This window comes from Sphaerodactylus townsendi, linkage group LG06 (assembly GCF_021028975.2).
Source record: "Sphaerodactylus townsendi isolate TG3544 linkage group LG06, MPM_Stown_v2.3, whole genome shotgun sequence".
Taxonomy (NCBI): domain Eukaryota; kingdom Metazoa; phylum Chordata; class Lepidosauria; order Squamata; family Sphaerodactylidae; genus Sphaerodactylus; species Sphaerodactylus townsendi.
In genome coordinates, this window is record NC_059430.1 from 36082276 (window position 1) to 36106575 (window position 24300).

The window sequence follows — 24300 nt, forward strand, 5'->3', positions numbered from 1 at the left end:
CCCCTCTGGTGCACTGCTTCTCTTCATTAGGACTTTGCTTCTTTTCTTTGGGAGGCTTACTTAGGAGCATTTCCTGATTGGATCCTGTCCTCCTCTTGGGTGGGCTAGTCACAGTTCTCTCAGAACTTTCTCAGCTCCACGTACATCACACGGTGTCTGTTGTGGGGCGAGGAAGAGAAAGAGTTTGCCAGCCTCTTTCGAGACTCCTTACTGTTGAGAAAAGCAGAGTATAAATCCAAAATCTTCTTTTTCTTCTCTTAATTCCATTTTCCACAGCAGGCAACAGAGAGTATATACCCTATTCCACCTGTAGATATACCAGTAGGGTTTTATTCTCAGTAGTATAGAATAAACTGAAAAAAAGAACATTTTTCTGTGAGTAGACTGTTTTATATTCTGCTCTCACCTGGTCCAAACAACGTGTTTCTGGTCCCTTTCTGGCATATGGTAAATGTTAATCTTTCCTTGCACCAGCCAACATAATGAGACTTTACCCAGTTAGGGAATAGTCTTTTCTTGCCCATACCTTCTGTTTCTATGTCTCCTCGTTTCCTTGCTCTTTACACCCATTGATCCTGTGAGACATGTGCAGTTGTGTTCCTAGTTAAAAAAAATTAAATTTTGGGATGTAGAAATGTCTGCTTTTGACATTGGGGAAAGGGCAAGTTTAGCTCGTTTGGTTAGTTGCAAGACTTCAGAATGTTAGTGACGAAGGAATTAAAGTTGATTTCTGACAGATAAATTACAGCTGTGTGTTTTGCCTCCACGCTAATACCAGCACTTTTGGTAATTTGCACATAGGCCCAAAGATGCCTTTCGGGCCATAAAGAAAAGGATTGTTGGGAATAAGAACTTCCGTGAGGTGATGCTGGCTTTGACAGTGAGTAATATGGACCCTTTCTTGGTGATATAGAGCCCCAGAAACATCAGTCTTCTTTGTTTCTTGCTGAATGATGCGGGGGGGGGGGGGGGGCTTTTTTTTTTTACACAATACCATTTAGTTGACTTCAGTGGCTGGGTAAAAGGCATGGCATTCTAGAACCTGGTTGTTTCTGAACAAAAGGGGCAGTCTCCAAGGTGGAATGTTAATCTTGGATTAAGTTGTAGGAAAGCGCCAAAAGATTATAATAAATCTGTAATGAGAGGAAAGGAAGTAGAAATACAGTGGACGGCAAAGCGGTTGTTACCTTGACTAAACTTGTGCCTGCCTGCTTTAACAGCCTTACATAAAAACATATACCACACAGATCACTGATCCATCTTTCTCAGCATTGTCTATTCTGACTGGCAGCAGCTTGGTCTGAGGAACACAAAGTTGTCACCCAACATCCGCTGCATGATAACCTTTAACTGGGACAGCTGGAAACTGATTCTGAGATCTATGTTCTCTACTGCTGAGCTCTCCTTGAAGGCACTTCTTTGTGTGTTTTACACATGTAGAGACTCATGCCTTCAATCTGGGGTTGGTGCTGTGTGTGTGTGAATTGGTTAATTTTTCAGTGATCATGATAGTCAGCAGTGGGAAACCAAAAGCCAAAAGCCTCTGCCCCTGCCTACTGGCATCTTTTTTGTCTCCACAGGTTCTTGAAACATGCGTCAAGAACTGTGGCCACCGTTTCCATGTGCTGGTTTCTAGCCAGGACTTTGTAGAAGGTGTGCTGGTCCGAACCATCCTCCCGAAAAATAATCCACCCACCATTGTACATGACAAAGTGCTGACCCTCATACAGGTGAGTGGGCTTAGTTTTCCTGCAACTGCACAGTTCTTCCTTCATTGGCAAATAATCAAATGCAGTTATCCCTAAAGATGTGATTTTGTGTCTCTTTCAGTGTCCTTCTAGTTAAGCTCGGAGGGCTGGAAATGAAACTCTAACCCCCACCAATAACTGTACTAAGCCTAAATCAGGGCTGTAATGCATACATGGGTTACTTTAGGGACTGAGTGTACTCCATGTTAAAAACCATTTAACATTGTGTCTCAAGAAAAGTTGATTTTGTGGCTTATTATGCACATTTGCTAGGTTTGCATAATGTATCTCCTGTTTTGCATAACATGTCCTTCATTTTTTTCCTGTTTTGCATAATTCATTCGAGGGTTGCTTGTCCTAAGGGAAGGCAAGCAGGGAAATCTTATTATTTTACCCCTTTGGTTCTTAAAATGTCCATTGGCGTTGCTTCTACAATGAAGTACAGTTTGTCATTTTGAAAGACTAGAACTTTGCTTTTTAATATGAAGAAAGAAAATTGAGTTTTTCAGGAACTTCCCTTATGTGTCTAAACCACTTGCTGCACTTTTCTTGTGCTCCTAATGAAAAGGAACATTCACACCATGCTGGCTATTTTTAATGTGAATCACAATGCATACCATATCTTTTGGAGGTAACATCTTTTTCTATTCTCCTCAGTCTTGGGCAGATGCATTCCGCAGCTCACCTGACCTGACAGGAGTGGTAGCTGTATATGAGGACCTGAGAAGAAAAGGTCTAGAGTTTCCCATGACTGACTTAGATATGCTGTCACCCATCCATACACCACAGAGGGTAAGGTTAATGTCTCTTCCGCAGGGATTCTCTCAAAGTATAAGGCTATTAAAATTACAAGTGGGAACCCTTAAGAAAGGAGGGGGCCTTTGCTTCCTTCTGTCTCCCCATTCTCTCTCAAAGTTATCCAACATCATGTAGATCCACTTTCCTGCATTGTAAATGGCATTGCACCTAAGCCAGCCTCCTTAGAAAGAATTATAAGTTGATTTTGCCAAACCCACACAGATCCCTATATCTGATGTCAGAGTCTACTTTTATCAATCAGATCCATATGATATAGTCCCGTCTCCATCCATCACATGGAAATAGCTCTGAACTTCCACAATAAATAAATAGTATGGTCCAAACTGGATTGTCCTTTGTTCAAAAGGGATGAAGTTTGCCAGGATGGTCCAATATGGAGTGGAAGTGAATGGTTTATTAGAAAGAACACTCCAGGGGTCTTAGATTCCAGGCACTCTTGAGCCTTAGCAAGTTTTAGGGTTTCTGTCACACTCTTTCTCCTCTCTTTCAATCTCCTTTTTTCCCCCTCTCTGCTCCCCTTTCACAGGCAATCTCCTTCCCTCTTCTTTTTTCACTATCTTGAGAGCTGCTGTTGCTGCAGCAGCCCTCCTCGCATACACACACACACACACACCCGGAGTCACTATAGCAGGACCTTCTCAGGAGCCACCACAGCTGCAACAGAAAATGCCATGGCAGCTGCAGAGACCTCAGGAAATTGTCATGGCAGGTGAAAACTATTTCACTGTGAGCTGGATCCATGAGTTTAGATATCTGCAGAACTGCCCACTCTTGAGAAATAAATATATAATAATAGGACAGGGTGAGGGAGCAGAGGTAGTTATTTGCACACCCAACAATTCTGAATTGGACTTTGGATTCTATGTTACCAAGATAAATTGTAAAAATTATGCTTGCTTCCAATATGTTCAACAGTAATGTATATATTGCTGTTGATTTCAAATATAATATTCAGGGGTTTTTTTTGCATCTAATCATAAAATGCAGCAAAAGCAGGATTTTTGCAAAAATGCCAAACTGCAAGGATTGCAAGGATTGTCATGCCCTTATATAAAGCAGTGGTGCGACCACACTTGGAGTACTGTGTTCAGTTCTGGTCGCCACATCTCAAAAAGGATATCGAAGAGGTAGAAAAAGTGCAGAGAAGGGCAACGAGGATGATTGAGGGATTGGAGCACCTTCCTTATGAGGAGAGGCTGCAGCGTTTGGGACTCTTTAGTTTGGAGAGGGGGATATGATTGAAGTCTATAAAATTATGCATGGGGTAGAAAATGTTGACAGAGAGAAATTTTTCTCTCTTTCTCACAATACTAGAACCAGAGGGCATTCATTGAAAATGCTGGGGGGAAGAATTAGGACTAATAAAAGGAAACACTTCTTCACACAACGTGTGATTGGTGTTTGGAATATGCTGCCACAGGAGGTGGTGATGGTCACTAACCTGGATAGCTTTAAAAAGGGCTTGGACAGATTTATGGAGGAGAAGTCGATCTATGGCTACCAATCTTGATCCTGCTTGATCTGAGGTTGCAAATGCCTTAGCAGACCAGGTGCTCAGGAGCAGCAGCAGCAGAAGGCCATTGCTTTCACCTCCTGCATGTGCGCTCCCAAAGGCATCTGGTGGGCCACTGCGAGTAGCAGAGTGCTGGACTAGATGGACTCTGGTCTGATCCAGCAAGCTAGTTCTTATGTTCTTGTTCCAACTTTTTCTTGGATGAGATGTTTAGTGATTTGTTAAAATGAAAGTATTACCTAGTTCCTTATTTCTACTTTTGGTCCAGTCAGATATTGATTTGTCATCAGTAGTAAACACCACATGGAGAAGTTTATTAGACATAACATGAAAAGGGAAAAGGACTTGTGTAAGAAGATCAGGATTAAAACTTTTTTTTTCAAAAGGAGATGTTTCAAATCTAATGCTGTGTGTTCACCAAGTCTATGCAGAGATCAGGATTCTTGCTTCCTAGCCACCATAATCCTTGTTCAAACATCATGTCTTTCTTTTTTGAACTGAAACTGTTGGGCTGACATTTTTTCCCTCTGTGAGGACTAACAACATGCTGCTTATTTTTAAAACAAATGAAATGGAGATTCTTATCATGTGATATTCTTCGCTGCACATGCAGAGGCATAGGCTATATGTGTCTACTGTTGCGATCAACATAGTGGTTGGGATATACTGCCATGAGTTCGGTTTTCTTTGGAAGCCACAGAAAAGCATAAAGGGTCTTGTCTAGAGAACGTGAGAGGTTATATGCCAGGGAAGCAGCAAATGACATATGAAAGCCATGTTGGGTAAGAGAAAGAGAATTTACCTGAGTCAAGAGATACTTTTAAATAGATTATTTGAGTAAGAATAAGTACATATTTCCTGTGCCACAACCCCCAATTACTGAGCCATTTCCCCTCTCTCCTTATTTCTCTTTAGACTGTGTATACCTCAGATTCCCCATCAGGGCAAAACTCACCAGCTGTGGATTCCTCTCAGACAGTAGAGTCTATCTTGCATCCTGTGTCGCTGCCAGTAGCCCCAGGAGCTTCAGCCGAGGCTCCTATTGTACCTACTCCAGAGCAGGTAAGAGAAACATGGAACAAACAATATTCTTGCAATAGAATGTCTTTGACGTTTCCTCCATTTTGTCATCTGCTCAGCTCTGCTCACGGAAACGAGACTTACTGGGAATATTTAGGGTGAGCTGCTGACCTGAGGGGTCATTGCTGGCCAGAAGCAAGCCAAGTTCCAGTGGTGCTGGACGCAAATCTGGGAGAGTGATAGGAGGCAACCTGTGCCCATCCCATCACATGCTTTCCTTAGAAAGCTCCCAAGTTCAGTCCCTAGCAGTTTTAGGGAAAGGATCTCGGTTTGCATGATAGACAGAGGAACTCCTCTTTGAGCGTCTGGAGATCCACTGGCAGACAAAGCAGGCAATAGTGGGCAAGCTCTATCAATGGACTAAGGCAGCATCACTTGGCCATATATCCCAGCTTTTTGTTCCTTCTGATCTTCATCTTTTTTTGTCGCTGGGACAAAGCCCAGTTGGGTTTAATACATGCTTGTTTGGCCTTTCAGATTGGGAAGCTACGCAGCGAGCTGGAAGTTGTAAACGGGAATGTGAAAGTGATGTCCGAGATGCTGACAGAGTTGGTGCCAGGGCAGACTGAGACCTCTGACCTGGAATTGCTGCAGGTAGGAAATGGCTGGAGCATCTGCTGGCAGACTCTCTTGGTCTTGCAACTTGCTTTTGCTCACCCCCAATGAGTGGTGAGAATGGGCTTGCCTGAAGCCAACGAACTTAATTGCATTGTGTCCTTTGTGTGATTGGTAGGAATGGACATTTAGCCCTGGGTGGCTACACGCTACCACTTCTGAATCTAATTTCCTTGGCTCCATGTTCATGATTGACATTCTCTTGCTGTGGGTAGGAACTGAACCGGACGTGTAAAGCGATGCAGCAGCGGGTTCTGGAATTGATCCCCCGTATCCTCAATGAACAGCTAACGGAGGAGCTGCTCATTGTCAATGACAACCTCAACAATGTTTTCCTGCGTCATGAACGGTACTCCTTCATCCTCTTCCCCTTTTCCCTACACTTTCCCCAGCCCTCCCAAAAGCAAAGCAGCTCACCTTCTTGTGCTCAATCTCCTATTCTCTTTTTTTGTAGGTTTGAACGGCTCCGATCCGGACAGCCTACTAAGGTGATTTCAGCACTCCTTCCCATTAAAGCGCACTGGTATCATTTTTTCACTTATTCGATTAAGATAGGGTAGAATGCATCACTGCTGTTGTGACATTTTAAAGCCATAGACTACAATTCTTCCTATGTTGGTTTCATTTTTTCCCCATGTTGCATATACAGAGGTTGCTTCCATTACTTCCAAATACTGGTGAGGTTTAGGAGTGTAATGGAGTTTCTGATCAAATTAATCCTCCTTGGGCATTTTGTAAACCTATTCTGTAGATATCTAGCTCAGATTGTGCTTTAGATTCTGATAGATTTAAGCATATTGAAGCTTTTGTCCCCACTCAGTTGTTCTAAGGGGAAATAGGAAAAAAAAACTAGGAGCTTGCATGTTACAAAATGTTTGGTGCATTGACTTTCTTTATACCAGCTCCCATTCACACCATTTTTCAACTATACACATTGTTAGGCTTACATGCTGTATTCTCTGTGATTCTGCCCTGTTTGAATAATGTTCCACTGTAGTGCAATGAGCTGAAGGCAGCAGGCACTTTATAGAGTAATCCTACGGAGAGACCCTTTATTGTTTAGGGTCACAAGCTCCAGTTTGGGGACCCCTTTGTTTCTTATCCCGTATCAAAGCCAGCTTCCCTTGCATAATAAAGCTAAGGTCATAAGGCACAATCTAGAGCAGGGGTAGGGAACCTGCGGCTCTCCAGATGTTCAGGAACTACAATTCCCATCAGCCTCTGTCAGCATGGCCAATTGGCCATGCTGGTAGAGGCTGATGGGAATTGTAGTTCCTGAACATCTGGAGAGCCGCAGGTTCCCTACCCCTGATCTAGAGGAAGTGGCTGTGTTTTGAATTTCATGGAACCTGTGTGAGTTAAGCATTTACTGCCCACTGATTTCAGGCCAGTGGAGTACCAGCAGGCCTACCTCTATTAGAAATGCATTCACACTTCTCTGTGTCCTCCGTGTAATATCAAGCATTGGAAGAACACCCGTCAAATGAATGAAACTTGGCCTATGTGGGGTCGGGTTCGCCATGTGGTGCCTTTGCTTTTGGGTCTTGCTCACTGGTGGTGCCTTTTCTTTTGGGTCTCACTCACACTTCTCAGAGGCTTTTGGGTAACAGGAGGTGCTTGTGTTTGCCTATCTGGATGAAATATCAGATCTCCCAAACAGAGTTCAACCGGACCAGAAATAGTGTGGAAACAGTGAGTAACTTTTTTCTCTCTCTTCAAAGCAACACAACAATACAGAAAATGCAAGCAGTTTGATTGACATGGTGCCTAGTGTTACTCCAGCAGGGAATGAATCTGAGGCTCCCAACTCTCTTTCAACTCAGCTTGCAGGAATGAGTAAGTAGCTTAACTGTGTCCCATGTGCCATTCAGGTCTTTTTCTTCCTCTCATCTCCCTCACAACTTTCTTTTCTGGCTTCCAGACCCTTGTTTCCAATCTCTGTATTTCCTCCTTCTATTGAAATCTTAAAGTTCTGTACATTTGGGGTAGCAGATTCATATGTGAAGAAGCAGGCAACATTTTGATTTGCCTCACTGATTAGTAACATTTGAATTAGGGGTGGCACATATAACCATTCCTATAGATCTCCTTAGTTGAGAGTAGGCAAAACAAGACCTGATGCTTATAGTCATCCCTCCCGAAGGGCTGCCTCTCCCTGTATGAACCTATGTAGTAGTGCCAGTACTCACTCTCCATCCCTTCTTGTAAAAGGACACAGTCAGCCACAGTTTAATTTCAGGCATTTTCAATTATTGCCTCCATTTTATGGAAGTGCCTCGCTTCAAACATGAGGGAGAGATTCTTGCTGATTACTTTTGAGAAGAAGGGTTAGTTTTTATACCTCACTTTTCTCTACCTTTAAGGTTTTGGAGCAGCTTAGAATCACCTTCCCCTCCCCACAACAGACATCTTGTGAGGCAGGTGTTCTGAGTTCTGAGAGAGTTCTGAGAGAACTGTGACTAGCCCAAGGTCACCCAGCAGGCTGCATGTGTAGGAGTGGGAAACAAACCTGGTTTGCTGCTCATATGGAAAAGTAGGGAATCAAACCTGATTCTCCAGATTAGAGTCTACCACTTTTATTAACCACTATACTATACAACACAGGCTGAAGAAGGGGTTGGGGCATTATAGTAAGGTTTTTAGAAGGCATTCCACTTGGGATGCAAGTGGGTGGCATCTGGTATAACCTTTGGTTCTATTTTTATTGTGTTGATCCTGTACTGTTACCAACCTTGGGTCCAGATTTCTGGGAGGAAGTTAGTTCTATAAATAAGTGAACCAGTATCTTGCTCGGTCTTCATTGTGCTTTGTTGGCCTCAGCATGTATCCTGCATTAGCTTGTTCCTGCTATGTTTTACTCCCCTGCAGATCTAGGTTCTGGCAGCGTCAGTGCAGGGTTGCAGTCGCTTGATCATTCTGGCAAACTGGAAGAAGAGTTTGACATGTTTGCACTGACCCGTGGCAGCTCCTTGGCTGACCAACGCAAAGAGTGAGTGGCAATGCCTGTTATGATCTAAGAAGCAAAATTGGAGTGTTGCAGATTAACTTAAGAGCAGTTGTGTAAATTTTGCTCTGATTCCTGTGCCTCTCAGCATTCATCTTTGGTTAATGCAAAATGTAACAAATTTTTATGTAAAGTTTTGAATTCTTTGTTTCAAAGCACTAAAACCTGGCCCTGTTCAAGAGAAGATAGTGTCTCTCATTCTCCCAATATATTGTCCATGTGGCTAAGCAAGGTGCTAAGTCTTCTAGCATGTCACAAGCAGAGAAAAGGGAACAAACCATGAAAATGAAATTGGTAATTACTCTGGAATAGAGAATAAGGGAGCAATCAAAAGCAGAGCTACTCAGAATTCTGATTTTATTCAGTGGGGCTTACCGTACTCGCAGGAAAATAGGATTGCAGCCTAGGATTAATAGGGGATTCCAAATTAACTCAAGCCGTCAGCTACCCGCCACACGGGTCTAGCCCAAGGGCACATGGAAGAAAACAAGAGTTTCCTTTTCCAAAGCATTTCACTATTAGCTTTTTTTTAAAAAAGGTTGCTTAATGAAAGCAAATGGAAAAAGATTGCTTTAGAACAAAGAATGGTAAGATAGAAACATTCTGATAGAGACAGAAAAAGAGAAGACAAATGTTTGCTAAAAGGGTGATAAATTATTTTAGCAAACAGTAGAAATCACTGGTTGCCGCAAAAACAAACAATTCCCACCTGTTTTAAAATATGCTGCTTTCTTTTACAGTGCATTACTGTTCTTTTTTTCCCTGATTGTGTTGGCTGTGCCTGCTCATGTTCTGTTTGTGCCCACATAGTCGCAGGTGTATTCACCAGCCTGCATTTCACTCTTTGCTCAGTAAGCTTCTATGGTAACAGGCAAGGGATCTGCATCTCTGCAACCATCTTTAAGCTCCTAAACAAGAGTCGTCTTTCAGGGTGCTGTTCTAAATTTCAAGAGGGGACAATATGTATGTTAAAGGCAAAGAGTCGCTGATCAGTTTTGTGTTGTGTCTCCATGGAGTTCATGAAAGCTGATATAAGCCTGCTTTAGCACTCACTAGCTCCTCCGCTCCCTTTCCCTCCTTGGCCCAGTCTTGCTCCCTAGTAAACTCTGGCAGTTGTAGTGAAATGCATCATTTATTTTTAATAGCTCAGGCCAAATAGAAAACAGTCGTGTGTAGTATGCCACAGAATTTTAGGTAGTTTAGATGGGCACCCTACTATCAATCCAAGATTAATGCTTCAATTAAAATCTCACAGTGCACCATGTTTAAATTAATGAGAGGCAGACTGCCCTGGAAACTTCAAATTTTGTGTATCCTTTCAACTGAGGGGAGCAGCAACCTCCACACATATCTGAACAAGCTGTCATGTGGATGCAGACTTAATGTTATTTTCGTCTGGGAAGGAATTTTCCTACAGGGAGGTGGTGTTTATGTTCCCTTGCATCAAGTGGCATTACTTACACTTAAGTCAATCACCTTTCTTGCTCCTGCTATCCTGGCACAGGGACAGCAGTGTTGTACGAGGGCTGGTTGGAGTAACCCAGCCAAGAAGTCCCCGGTTCAAATTTCTTGGCCCCAACTCATCTCCGCAATAGGGAGAATATTGGCCCACTTTACAAGATGATGGTGGGTATGAATTACTGCGCCTTGAGTGCTCCAAATAACAGTATGTGTTAAAGTCAAGCATTGTGAGTCTGCATAGGACTGATATGCCAGAGGGCTTTGCCTTGCAGGTGTCCTTCTGGGTCCTTCCAGCCCTGCAAGATTAAAATACACCTCTGTGTCTATGAGAAGCTTCAGCCTGCAGTAAGTTTTGGAATGACCACTGCTGGTGCTAGAAACAGATGCTTGTTGTGGGCATGGGCAGCTGTGTTCACATCACATCTGCTCAGCACTTAGCAAACCAGGCTAGATGCCAGCATGCTTCTAGACACAACAGGCACTGTTGTGCTCACTGCTGCCGCTGGAGGGCTCGTAACGTTGGACTTGGAAACTGCTTTCCCAAAAGAGCCTGGCTGATTTCACTAGCAGAAAGAAAACACGCCAACCAGAAAAGCACAGATGCTGTGTGTATGTAGCAGGACCACGTTATCAACGCGCTCTTTGCCAGGAATGAAGGTGGAGAAGGAGCCAGAAGGAGCTGATCTTGTGCTGAAACCCAGCCTCTAGGAGTGCAGTCCAGACACTTCCCTCTCACTCTGGGTATCTGTGGAGGAACTGGGGAGCATATCTTCTCCAGCGCAACCTGGTTCTCCTAAGACGGAGGTGTGCATGATCTAGCCATTTGAAGTGGCGTGTCTTGTTGCGTTCTCATTCTCCAATGCGATTAGCTGCCTGCAGTTCTCTGGCCATCAAGCCAACTTGGGAAGTCAGTGCTAGAAAGTCCAGCACACTCCTCTGCCTCCTCTTTTTTCCCCCCTCCTTCCTTTTTGGCTTTGCTGCTAGATTAGGATTTTTGTGGGCAGCTGCGCCAGCTGAGCTTTGCTGTCTTCCAAGCACTCTGTGAGTACCTGCTTGCAGAATTTCAGGCGATACCTCAAACCGCCCCCGCCCTTCTGCCTCATCAGTTGCATGGTTGTGGCACTCTGCTTCTTCCTGGATGCCATTGTGCACAGCGGGCCTTTCAGAGACAAACGTTTCTTTGAAAAATTTGAGGAAAAAGTGGCCCAGGCCTGTGGTGGGAATGATTCCCATTGATCATAGAAGTGGCAGAGATGTGCCAGGGGGAGTTCAGTACTGGACCATCATTGGACAAGGTAATTCGGGCCTTTCTGTGTAAGAAATAATCAGCCTAGCACTAAGGATGAAGGCAAAGGAGAGTGGCCTGGAATATTTTCGAGGGAAGCATTCTATTTGGACCTGTTGATTTCTATGGGAGGGAGGATACCGCTATGTTGGAGAGTTTCTTTGAGATATTTTTTGAATGCAGAGATATCAGTGTCACTTGGTGTGCATTGATTGCCAGGAACAGTTACCTACCTGACTATCATATGCAATGCTGCATGTCACAAAATAGAAATGTGAAAGGATGCAGAATTTGTTGTGGGTTTGTGTACTTAGAACTAAGGTATATGAAGATTCCTGTACATGCTTCAGCTCGGCAGAAGCACAGAAGGTGGTTGAATGTGGTGTCGAGAGTGCAAATTTCCGCTTTGGTTGAATGTTGGCTTGCATTTTTAAAGTCATCTGTCTCGGCCCCATGGATGCAAATACTTGAAAATTTGTGGGTGATGCTTGCAGAAATATCAGAAACCAGAGTGAGTGACTGAGCCAGATTTCCCCTTGTTGGACATAAGGCTCTGCTATCTTCCATAGTTCCCCTCTCAACGGTTAGAATACATTTTTAAAATTCAAGACAAGCCTTGAAAAATAAAAAAAATGCATATTTTATGCAAGTTCTAGACATTCTGTTTTCTTGGCAGCCCTGGGTAGATGATGCATTTAGGCGATTACGTCTGAGTTGAGCCTTCTGATTTAATAACTTGGCTATGTAGCCCTTCCCTAAGGGTCAGAGCAGATAAGCAGATCTGCTTACCCCTAACATGTATTATACACCAAGACTCAAGAGTCCAGTTATTTTTATGTTATGGACTGGAGAACTGGAGGAAAGGGATTGCCTTGCCAGTAATTGACTGAGCTTGGATCTGGACCCAGGGGAAAGACTAACAGTCTCTCTGATAGCCCCTGCTGGTGAAATTCATAATTCCGCTCATAATTCCAGTCACTCCTGTGTTCTAGGTGGCTCAAGTCCATTCAGAACAGGTGTGATGCAGCAATGTGATACAGGTGTGATACATGCTGGGATACAGCAAAATGTTTTTCGGGGGGTGTCAGAAAACACTAAGGGAGGGGCTGGGGGCACAGTTTTGCCTACAGGCCACGCTATGCACAGTAACTTGGGTTCTCCCCATATAAGCAATTTGCTTTTGAGTTTTTTTTTTTTTCTTTAATTTGGTTGTCTTGTTCAGGGTGAAGTATGAAGACCCTCTGGCCACCAAAGGACTAGCTGGAGCCTTGGATGCCAGGCAGCAGAATACAGGAGCTGTGAGTAAATATTTCTGCTGTGCTCAATGAGTTCCGTGTGTAGCTCACTCTCTCCTTATACACCCAAAATTCAAGTGTTGGGTGCTGCCTGCTCAGTTCAGTCTCAACCACCACTAAATCACTGGGGAGGGCTGTAAATTGAGATGGCCATTACCTCTCTCTCGGCTAACCAGTCAGCTCTTTAGGGTACAGCCCTCTAACTGAAGAGAAAAGATGATTTATTCCAGATGTCAACCTTATGTCCTAGTGAAGTCAAAGATCACTCACGTCATGTTTTGAATAAAAATCTTAAAAGAGATCATCTAATCATTTTAAATGAGTTAAATATGAAATAATCCCCGATACCAAATATACTTAGGTAAATGGAATTAGAAACAGTAATATAAGCATATCATTCTTTATCCTCTCTGAGATTAAAAGGTAAAATGCAGCTTCTGAGATTGTCAGCAAAGTGCTTTCCAGGTTTCTCATGAAACCCCCATCTGAGAGATTCAGAAGCGTTTGGGGTGCCAGTTTCCTAATATGCGCCAATACAGAAAGTATGAAGGGAACAACCTTTTCTGCATTTCCAAAAATCCTTAGCTTCCAAAGCAGAGCTCATCTGACTCCCTGCAATGGTAATGCACACAATTGCCCACTCATTTGTATTTCCTGGACTTTCAGGTGTCCACTTGAAGATTCTTTTAGTAACTTTATGCAAACTGATGCAGGCGAAACGTCAGGAGAGAATGCTGCTAGAACATGGCCATACAGCCCGGAAACCACACAGCACCCCAGTTTATGCGAACTGTTAATCACAATTGCAATTAATGGCGGGGTTTTTTTTTCATTTTAACAAGCGAGAAGAAAGCTACTTTTTACAAAATGCCGTGTTCTTTTCCATCTTTGCCCTCACATATGCCTGGTTTAAAATGGAAACTCTGGGTAAACTGAGAGGGGAGAATTTGTGTCCTGCAGGAATTCTGCTAGCCCTTGATCCACTGAACCCTGATTAAGAGACTAACAATGTTGCATCTGCCCTAGACAAAATTTTGCCTGGAAGGGGGAGTTTCTAGTTGTGCTCACAAAAGTGGTAACTCTGCAGACTGAAAACTGCAACTCTCTAAGCATATAGTCTTCTTGAGGTTGGGCATTACAGTTTCATGTCATAGTCTTCATTCCAACCACGCTTCCTTTCAGGGTCTGGGTTGGAAAGCCAGCAGGGTGTTCTGCTGCTCTCCAAACCTCACATTCCGCAGGAGGAGGAAGAATTAGTTATTCATTTCCTTTCTAGCTCCGGAGGGAATACGCCCGTGCTATTGGTTCAGTGCAGGGTTCTCGCTTACTCCATTAGTCTCATGAAGAAATGGGTGAAAGAAAGAATTTTATCAGTCCATCAGTCATCTTTTATTTGTAGAAGAAGGTGCTGGTCTCGCTGCTGACCTCATGGATGTTACATTCTGGCAGATGCCTGCGTTTCTCCTTCCTTTTCTAGCACTTTTTCAAAGTAAAACTCTCTTTTAACTAGCTGGAGCCAGAAGCCCCGATCTCAGATTGGATGATGCAGCAAGGAATGGTGAGAACGTGAGGCTGCTGGGGGGAGAGCAAAATAAGTTTCAGACGCTGCTAAGCAAGGGTGTGGTGCTTAATGAAGAGTGTTATGGGGATACACAGCAGGCAATGGAAGCTGGAGATTCCCTTCCAGTAAGTCCATGTTCTGGAAGGTTCTTTGGGATAAAGGAAAGCATGATAGAAAAAATTGAGCTGAGAGCATGTAAATCCTTTATGCTCCAAATTCCTGTTGGCATTAGAAACTGTAAACTCTGGATCCAGTAGTGCATGCCCTTGACGTTTCATCCAGCACATGGCCTGTTCTGTCCTTTGCACCAGCATTGCAGTGCCATCCAGAAAGTGTGTCATCATTGGTCCATCAGTGATTCTTTGCTAACCGGTCCCTCTACACTACAGATTTTTTTTTCTAAAACAAAAAACAAAACACATCTTCCACCACGATGGCAAAAATCACCCATAAGGTGTCAGCGGTGGCCAGCTGTTATGCTGCCATATGGCACAAGAAAATTTGCACTCCCAGATGTGTCTTCCACATCAGCTCCCAGTAATAAGTTTGTTTCCATGACTCATACACCTGTTGTTTGAACTGGGCTGCTACCTGTAATACAGTGATGCATCCTGTGTCCCTGTTTTGCATGGGTAGCAGCTCCCTTTCAACCAGACACCAGGCATATGCAGAATCCTAAGAGAGTTCTTTTATGTATCAGTCTCATCTTTAAAAATGCCTGATATGCCAGCTCAGAGAAAGCATAGCTAAGCAGCTTGCTCAGGATCCAGCTGCTGGTTATTCTGATTCAGAGATTCTAAGTTCAGAATATGCTGCAGAACCAGTCGGGGGAGTTGCCACAAAACTAGAAAATTTTCACTGCGGCTCCTTGCCCAAGGTATCCCCATACACTTTTCCAGCTTCTTGGGTATATTCAGGCTTTCTGTTTCTGAAAACTTCATTTGAGGACAAACGTACTGTTGCTGGCATCTTTTCATTTCTCTCTGCACCAATCCCTTCCCTCATTAGTCTGATGGGCACAAGGGAGAGAAGAGCTTTACATCAGCAGAGGGAAAAGAGTGTGGCAGGGATAGCTCGGATGCTGCATTATTGATTTGGGTGAGATGGATTCTCTTGCTTTGGTTCTACTTTTCCATGGATTTGGTAACCAAAGATCAGTGTAGCAAAGACTTGCTTTTTTTATCTCTAGTTACGGGTGTGCTAACTCTCCTTCATCCTTTGCTGTTCCAAGCTTAATTGTGGCTCTTTTGGGTCTGAGGATTTGAGCTGATCCCTGATTCCTTTAGCATTCTTTCCGCACTGACCAGTTCCCTTGTGAAAAAGACTCTCACTTTTAAAAAGCCCCAATCTCTGGCTATGGGAGTAAAGGTCCACTGTCTCTGCCTCTAGCACTGTCCTTACTTTGAATTGGCACTGGGGCCAGGTTTGTAGTATTTTGAGCCTTTCTTCTTTTCATGTCTGCTGCTTCTTTATTTCCTGGAGTGCCACTGTGATTCCGAATCTTTCGTTAGGAGTGAAGACAAAATATTTTTAGGTTACATGCCCTTGTTAGGCTCAGTAGAATGTAAATAGTTGCTGACCTGAAGTGCCAGCCTGTCTCTGTAGCCCCTGTCTTAGGTTTTTATTGTTTTTTAAGACAGTTTTTCCTGGATCAGACTAAGGTCCATCTGGGACATCATTCTTTCTCCAACAGTATCCAGCCAGCTGCCTCTGGAATTTCAGGAGGAGGGTGTGGAAGTGATGTTTATCCTCTGCCATTTGTCGCTGCGTAGATCTGTTTTTCTGGACTTTGCCTGAACTTCTTGAAGGAGGCATGCTGACATGCCTATGATTCAGTTGTGCAGTTAAAGAACCCCCAAAACCATTCACTTCCACTGACAACTATCCGAGGCTTACAGCTCCACAAGGGTCCCTTGTCCAGTAATCCTGGACTTCATACCAGTCCCTTCACCAGTTGGAAGCATGAATGCTGCATTAAGTGAGAGTGTGAAAGGCTTTCCTGCAGAATTGCTGCTTTGTGCCCATATTCAGTGAATCTCTCCCAGAGAGAAAGCTGCCCTATAAAGCTTCAGGGTCTGAATAGAATGAATAAAGGTGTCTCTAAGGACATGGTGCCTCTGAGGGCATGCCAGATCCCAGTTGACACTTTTCATTCTTTGTCCAGAAGAAAACATAGAACAGTATTGATTTGGGTGAGTAGAGTTTTTTCCACAGCAAAACATTTTGGTGGACATTCAAAATATAAAATGGAGAGAATTTCACAGCATCTAAAATTTATAATACTCATCTTCATAGAGGAAAGCTTGAAAATAGGATGTTGTGTCCTAAACTGGCCAGAATACAGGAGACTGCAGTATTTATCTTTCAGTGATGGTTGTGTAACATTTTTTCAAACTTCATGTTCATATTCTTGCACTTCGCAATTAGGAAGCTTCTCACAGTGCAAAGTCTTATGCTTATATAGATACTTCTCCCCCCCTACAACCACAGAAATACACTTCTCCCTCTACCACAGCTGTGAATGTTTGTTTTTTCACCCAAGAGGAGGTGAGGAAAATTCCTGCACCTGAACCAAGCTTCTTAGGAGACGAATCCGAGGAACTAACGAAGATAGTGGTAGACAAGGAAGAAGTTCTGGCAGCCATTGATAAACTAAATGCTACCAAATCCCCTGGCCCAGATTGCATTCACCCAAGAGTTCTTAAAGAGCTCAAGCATGAAATTGCTGATCTTCTCACTTTAATATGCAACTTATCCTTGAAATCAGGCTCCATCCCTGAAGACTGGAAGATGGCCAATGTCACACCAATCTTTAAGAAAGGAACTAGGGGGGACCCGGGAAATTACAGGCCAGTCAGTTTGACATCTGTTCCTGGTAAATTAGTAGAATCTGTCATTAAAGATAAAATTATAAAACATGTACAAAAGCAAGACCTGCTGAGAAAGAGTCAGCATGGCTTTTGCAGAGGCAAATCCTGGCTTACAAACTTACTAGAGTTCTTTGAGGATGTAAATAGGCATGTGGATAAGGGGAACCAGTGGACATTGTCTACTTGGATTTCCAAAAGGCTTTTGAGCCAAAGTTCCCTCACCAGAGACTATTGAGAAAACTCAGCAATGAAGGAATAAGAGGGGAAGTCCTCCTATGGATTAAAACTGGGCTGGAGAAACAGGAAGCAAAAGAGTGGGTGTAAATGGGAAATTCTCACAATGGAGAGATGTAGGAGTTATGGTGTCCCCAAGTTGATCCACAGATAACTGGGGACCAAAGTGCTCTTTAACCTATTCATAAATGACCTGGAAGTGAAGGGTGGGTAAGCGTGGTGGGCTAAGCTTGGTAGATGATACCAAATTATGTAGGTGGTGAGAACCACAAAGGATTATGCAGGGAGCCCCAATGGTGGACCTTGATAAATTAGGTGAGTGGGCTAAGAAATGGGTAAAATGCAGTTCAATGTAGCAAAATGCAAAGTGATGCAATATAGGCTGTGCAAATCCAAACTTCACATATTATCGCTACAGGGGTCAGTGCGCTACTATCAGTCACAGACCAGGGAAAGGGATTTAGGCGCCTGAAGTTGATAGTTCCATGGGAAATGTCAACTCAATGTATGGTAGCTGTGAAAAAAGGCAAACTCTATGCTGCTGGGGATAATTAGGAAAGGAATTGAGAATAAAACTGCAAAGATTGTCATGCCCTTTTATATAAAGCACACAGTAAAGCACCCTCGCACTTGAGTACTTGTGTTCAGTTCTGGTCAGCCACATCCTGCAAAGGATATTGAAGAGATAGAAAAAAGTGCAGAGAAGGGCAAACGCAGGGATTAGATTGAGGGACTGGAGCACCTTCCTTATGAGGAAAGAGCTGCAGCTTTGGGACTCCTTTAGTTTGGAGAGGAGGACGTCTGAGGGGATAAGGATTGAAGTCTATAAAATTATGCATGGGGTAGAAAATGTTGACAGAGAAATTTTTCTCTCTTTCCTTCACAATACTAGAAACTAGGGGCATTCATTGAAAATGCTGGGGGGAAGAATTAGAACTAATAAAAGGAAACACTTCTTCACGCAACGTGTGATTGGTGTTTGGAATATGCTGCCACAGGAGGTGGTGATGGCCACTAACCTGGATAGCTTTAAAAGGGGCTTGGACAGGATTTATGGAGGAGAAGTCGATTTATGGCTACCAATCTTGGATCCCTTCTTTGATCTGAGATTGCAAATGCCTTAATAGTCCAGGTGCCTTCGGGAGCAACAGCCTGAGAAGGCCATTGCTTTCACATCCTACATGTGAACTCCCAAAGGCACCTGGTGGGCCACTGCAAGTAGCAGAGAGCTGGACTAGATGGACTCTGGTCTGATCCAGCTGGCTTGTTCTTATGTTCTTATGTTGCTAAAAATCCACTTATTAATATAACATGGGGGAAAGTGCTTTGAAACTCACACTCGACAGCCCATACAGATCTTGGAGCCAAACCATTTGTCATCTCTGAGGATCACTTTTGAAGCTGTGAGATACGGATGGAGAACTTGGCACTTCCTCGTGACTTTAGAATGATTCTGTCAGCGTGAAGTGAAACTGACAAACACTCAAATGATTTTAGCCGAGTTTTTTTAAAAAGATCCTAGAACAGGGCCACTTTATTTATTTATTTATTTTATTTATTTATAATCAATTTATATAATAAATAAATAAATAAATAAATAAATTTTATATACCGCCTCACTCTCAAGGGCTCTAAGGTGAACAAATATAATCATAATAGAAATAACATTAAAATCCCAGTTAAAACAGCCAATTAAATAAAATTACAGCGTATCCGACAAATTTGGCAAAGCGTAATACACCCACCCTGGAAGCAGCAGACCTAAAGCTGAGGGCTCCACAAAATTATTAAGGGCCCAGAGCGAAAGGAGGGAGGAGGGGAGGGCGACTTGAAGGGTCGGCCCTCCAAACGCCTGGGTGGAACAATTAGGTCTTACAGGCTCCCATGGAACTCTCCAAGATCCCGGGTATAGTCTGGATAGCTGGTGGTAAAGTGTTCCACCAGGCAGGGGGGCCAGGGGCTGTAAAGGCCCTGGCCCGGGTAGAGGCCAACCGCATCATCGAGGGGCTAGGGACAACCAGCAAGTTGGCCTCTGCCGAACGCAGAGGCCGCAGAGGGACATATGGGGTAAGACGGTCCCGAAGGTGTGATTTCCCACCCCCCACTTTAGAGAGGAGTTGCAGACGTTGCCATCAGTGAAAGGACAATCCAAGTACAAATTATTTCTCCAAGAATGGATTCAGCTCATACTCCTCCGTACCTTACTATGCCATGTTCTTTTTTTTCCCCTTCACCTGCCAGATTCCTGTCTCCCAAGGTGCCCTCATGGAAGATATTGAGCAGTGGCTCGGCACTGATAAGGTAAGTAATAGCACCAAAGCATTTACTCATTACTTAGGATAGACCCGTGGTGGCGAACCTTTGGCACTCCAGATGTTATGGACTACAATTCCCATCAGCCCCTGCCAGCATGACCATGCTGGCAGGGGCTGATGGGACCAGTAGTTCATACATCCGGAGTGCTAAAGGTCTACCCACCTACTGGGATAGACCTCAAACAGAACTTTGCAATCAGTGTGTGTTCATCGAAACTGTAAATAGCATAAAGCAAGCCTTCAGGTGTTCTTGTTTGAATATCCAGTGGTACCCTTGTCTGTTCTTCCTTCCCACTGGGCTACTATATATTTTCACTACTTGTAGTGTGTAAGGCTAAGGACTGATTCACACCACAACATTACCTGTGATGGATTATTACATTTTTTCCACACAAAGTTACATCATTACAGTCCTCAGATACAGGCTGTGTCTTGTGACTTCACACACCATTTTGCTGTGGACAAAATGTGGGCGAACACTGCTTAAGAAAGCTGCCCACTGTAGACAACTCAGCTGTGCAAATTAGTTTTGTTGTGTATTAGCTAAAACAATAACCACTGGGCTTGCCTTAAACCACTACCTCTAAGAATTCTCTCTGTCTCTTTTGACATGCATGCAGAATGGAAGCCTGTCTGTGGGAACTCTTGATAGGCTGGAAAAGTCAAGTTTTGGTAGCTGTATCCCGATATATTACCACTGTCCAATGCCATTTGCTGTTAATCAGAGGTGTCTCTGGGCCATATACTAAGCCGGTGCAAAAGCACTCTTGTGTTTTCTGTCGCCCCCCCACCCCCACCCCCCCAATTCCCACACACTTATCACCTTGCTCCAGTGAATAGTGCAGGCTAGAGAAGCTGCTCATTTCTCCTGCTGTTTGTATCGGCTCAGGAAACTACACTTCCCATGAGACCTTGGGGCTCGCAAGGTCTCCTGGGAAATGTAGTTCCCACCAGGCCGTTTTCAGCCTGAAAGGAACTGAGCCAGCCTCTCAGCACTGTAATTGCTCTTAACTAAGGTAAGTATGGGGGAGGGGGTGCTTTAGGGGGATGGTGTGATTTCCCACCCCCCATTGTGTCCCCAGTGCAACGTGCGTGCGCACACACAAACACCCCATGGTAACTCCGCCTCTGCTGTTAATGTTAGAGGAGATGTAAAGTGAGGCAGGAAAATAGTCTTCATTGTCTGGGTCCCAGAATCTCTATCTTGACAAGGACAGTATTCCCTGCCCACTTGGTATACTCCATAACTTTTGATTTTATCTTTCTTTGTTTCTGTGTTGTCATTTGTTCTTTCGTCTCTGGAAAACAAGGCTGAGGATTCGAAAGGTGTCACCAGTGAAGGTGAGCAGCTGTCTACCACCCTGCCCAGGCTTCTGCTAATGTTTACAGGCATAGGTTGCCCTCTGCCTACTCCCCCATTGTCTGCATGCCTTAGAAAAGACACCATGTATGAACGAGCAACAAATGCAACTACTCCCCCAGGTATTAGATCAGTGTGTTAGATCACAGGCCTGTTGGGATTCATGGCTCCCATGCCCGCATAAGTAGAAAAGCCCCAAACAAATGAGTTACACGTGTACTTGACTCCGCCCTCAGACTCTTCTTGCTCTCATGAGATTCTTCCGCTTCTGTTAACACTCTTCCTGGTGGCCTTTCTTTCCAGAGTTTGACAAGTTCCTGGAAGAGCGAGCAAAGGTAGCAGATCGGCTGCCCCTGCTTTCCAATCCCCCCGCTGGAGCTCCTTCCCCTCCAACCAGCTCCGACCCTCACCGGAAGAAAGAGAAGGAAGACGACACGATGTTTGCTTTATAGCCACCCTACAGACTGGTGTGCTGTGGCTTCAAGAGGACCTGTGTGCTGCACTGCTCTCCTCCTCCATGGGGAGGAGGGGCAAGGGAGGAGTGATGGGGGCAGGGGGCCCTCCCTCTCTCCTTCCCTCCTGCCTCCCTTACTAGGCTGCTTTGGGGTTACGTTAATCACTGCTGCATCTGGGGACTTGAGAGAGAGAGAGAGAGAGAGAAAAGAAAGTGGTGGGAAGAGTTTGCAGAGATGCCAAATGCCTTGTCAAGAGGAGTTGGGTGGATTTTGGATTTCTCCTGTGTGGTTGAAGTAAGTAGTTTTCTTCTCCCTCAGTCCCCCCCCCCTCCTTTTCCCCCCAGTGAAGTGACTGTAAAAGCCAAGGTAGTTCCTATCCATTCCGCAAGCAGCTGCATTTAGTTGTGAAAGTGGGCACCTCCCCTTCCACCTGCTTTCTCTGTCCTCTGTATTTTTTTCCTCCTGTGGCTGAATTGGAATCATGGACACTGTTTACAATGACAAGAGAGCTGTTTTGAGTAGGCCAGTGCTGCCTGCAGGTTTCTGCTACACTTCCTCCCTATTGTGCAAGAACCTCCTGAATGTATCTGCCGGCATTGAGCATCCTGCCAGCAGGCCATACAAGTTTACCATCGGCAGCACAGGTGTCCTTTTCATGGCAGGCGAGGCATCGCTGGTACCAGAACCTTCCAAGACCTGTCTTCGATGCTAGACCTATCTAGGAAGCAGACTCTCTTTTGAAATGACCTCACTGATCATGGCTTCTCTCCCTTCTCTATTGCCGTTCTCTTAATGCTTCGCTGTATCACCCATCCCTCTTCAAACAGAGGGCCTGGGGTTCTTTTTGGTGTATTAGAACACTATAAGGAAACAGCATTCACTGTGTTACAAGATTAGGAGGTGAGCAGCTTGTTCGGGATGAAATGCTGAATATTCCATGTACTTGGGAGACTTGCCTTTTATATTACATATTAAATAAAACACCTATGGACCTCACTAGAGAATTTGTGGTTTCTCTGCGCTCTAACATAGGCTCATTCCGCACATGCAGAATAATGCACTTTCAAACTGCTTTCAGTGCTCTTTGAAGCTGTGCGGAATAGCAAAATCCACTTGCAAACAGTTGTGAAAGTGTTTTGAAAACGCATTATTTTGCGTGTGCAGAAGGGGCCATAGTGAGATAAAATGCCATCATACCAGGTTAGGAAGAAGAGAAGACAATCAAGAGAGAGAATGGCTTCTAGGAGTGAACCGAGGGGCTTCCTCCTGAAGTGGGTTCCAGTTTTGGTGGCAGGGAGGGAAGACCACAAGACCTCCACTACTGAGAACAGATGCCGTCTGTGTTCAATCAATTGCTGCTGTTCTTACATTGCACCCACCAAATCCTATCTGCCACACTGAGGAAATGAAAAGATGCCTGTTAAAATTAAGTCAAGCCATGTAAGGATCTGCGCATAAATCGCTTCACTTCTGTAATTACTCTGATTGCAAAATGGTAGATTTTTGCCTTGTTCTTTCTTCACCTGTGCCAGGTGGGGCAATACAAGATGGTAGCTTAGCAAGGCTTGACATACTGATGCTGATTGTTTCACACTGGCCCTGCAAGGGGAGGATGCGGTTGGATTTTTATAATAAATCATTTCAGCGTCAGCTACCAATGTATATGGGTAAATGACTAAGCATAAGAACATAAGAAAGAGCCTGCTGGATCAGACCAGAGTCCATCTAGTCCAGCTCTCTGCTACTCGCAGTGGCCCACCAGGTGCCTTTGGGAGCTCACATGCAGGAGGTGAAAGCAATGGCCTTCTGCTGCTGCTGTTCCCGAGCACCTGGTCTGCTAAGGCATTTGCAACCTCAGATCAAGAAGGATCAAGATTGGTAGCCAGAGATCGACTTCTCCTCCATAAATCTGTCCAAGCCCCTTTTAGAGCTATCCAGGTTAGTGGCCATCACCACCTCCTATAGCAGCATATTCCAAACACCAATCACACGTTGCATGAAGTGTTTCCTTTTATTAGTCCTAATTCTTCCCCCCAGCATTTTCAGTGTATGCCCCCTGGTTCTAGTATTGTGAGATAGGTTGTGAGGATAGGGGGAGAGAATGATCGGAGGACATGGGGCTCTTTTGTGTGGTCACTGCATGATCTTAGCTACTCAGGTAAGGGAGGAGGGATAATTGCATGTGGCTCTCTCCCATGTTGCTTCCACATCAGTGTGTGTTAACGAGACCATTTGAGAGAGGAGCATTTAACAGCTGCTTGCACTCTTCAGCCAAAGCAGTGCTGCCTTAGAAAGTGAAGTGGTCTCCCCATTATATCTGAAAATGATTTACTGAGTTAGGCTGTTAACCTGTCTAGCACAGTATTGTGTGCTCTGGCTGACTGCCTCTCTAGGGTCTCAAGAATCTCTTCCCCAACACTTGCTATCTGAGAGCCTTTAATTGGGGTTTAAGCAGGAGGCCTGCCTGAAAAGCAGGTTCTGTACCCCTCATCTACAAATCCCCCCTTATGCATATTATCAAGCAGTAGGGAAACTAGGCGCACACATGCTTTCTTACAACTAGGGCAGGGGTCGGCAACCTTTACCACCCAAAGAGCCATTTTGATCCCTTTTTCCACGACCCCAAAGATCTACTGAGCCGCCTCTAGTTCGGCCCCTCCGCTCACCTTTCCTTCCAGTGCTGCT

General features: G+C 44.3%; 1 protein-coding gene across 2 annotated transcripts in view; it reads left to right on the forward strand.

The window, feature by feature from the left end:
- Positions 1–22611, forward strand: part of TOM1 (target of myb1 membrane trafficking protein) — a 34642-nt gene extending 12031 nt beyond the window's left edge. The window contains exons 3-16 of one of the 2 annotated variants that reach the window (XM_048501009.1): positions 802–880; positions 1581–1730; positions 2406–2540; positions 4996–5142; positions 5638–5754; positions 5991–6124; positions 6230–6263; positions 7497–7611; positions 8644–8764; positions 12748–12823; positions 14331–14378; positions 19727–19786; positions 21111–21141; positions 21464–22611. In XM_048501009.1, coding sequence (XP_048356966.1) covers positions 802–880; positions 1581–1730; positions 2406–2540; positions 4996–5142; positions 5638–5754; positions 5991–6124; positions 6230–6263; positions 7497–7611; positions 8644–8764; positions 12748–12823; positions 14331–14378; positions 19727–19786; positions 21111–21141; positions 21464–21612 — 1396 coding nt within the window. In that variant the 3' untranslated portion in view covers positions 21613–22611. The remainder of the gene's footprint in view (positions 1–801; positions 881–1580; positions 1731–2405; positions 2541–4995; positions 5143–5637; positions 5755–5990; positions 6125–6229; positions 6264–7496; positions 7612–8643; positions 8765–12747; positions 12824–14330; positions 14379–19726; positions 19787–21110; positions 21142–21463) is intronic. The other variant, XM_048501010.1, reaches the window with a different exon arrangement.
- Positions 22612–24300: the final 1689 nt, after the last annotated feature.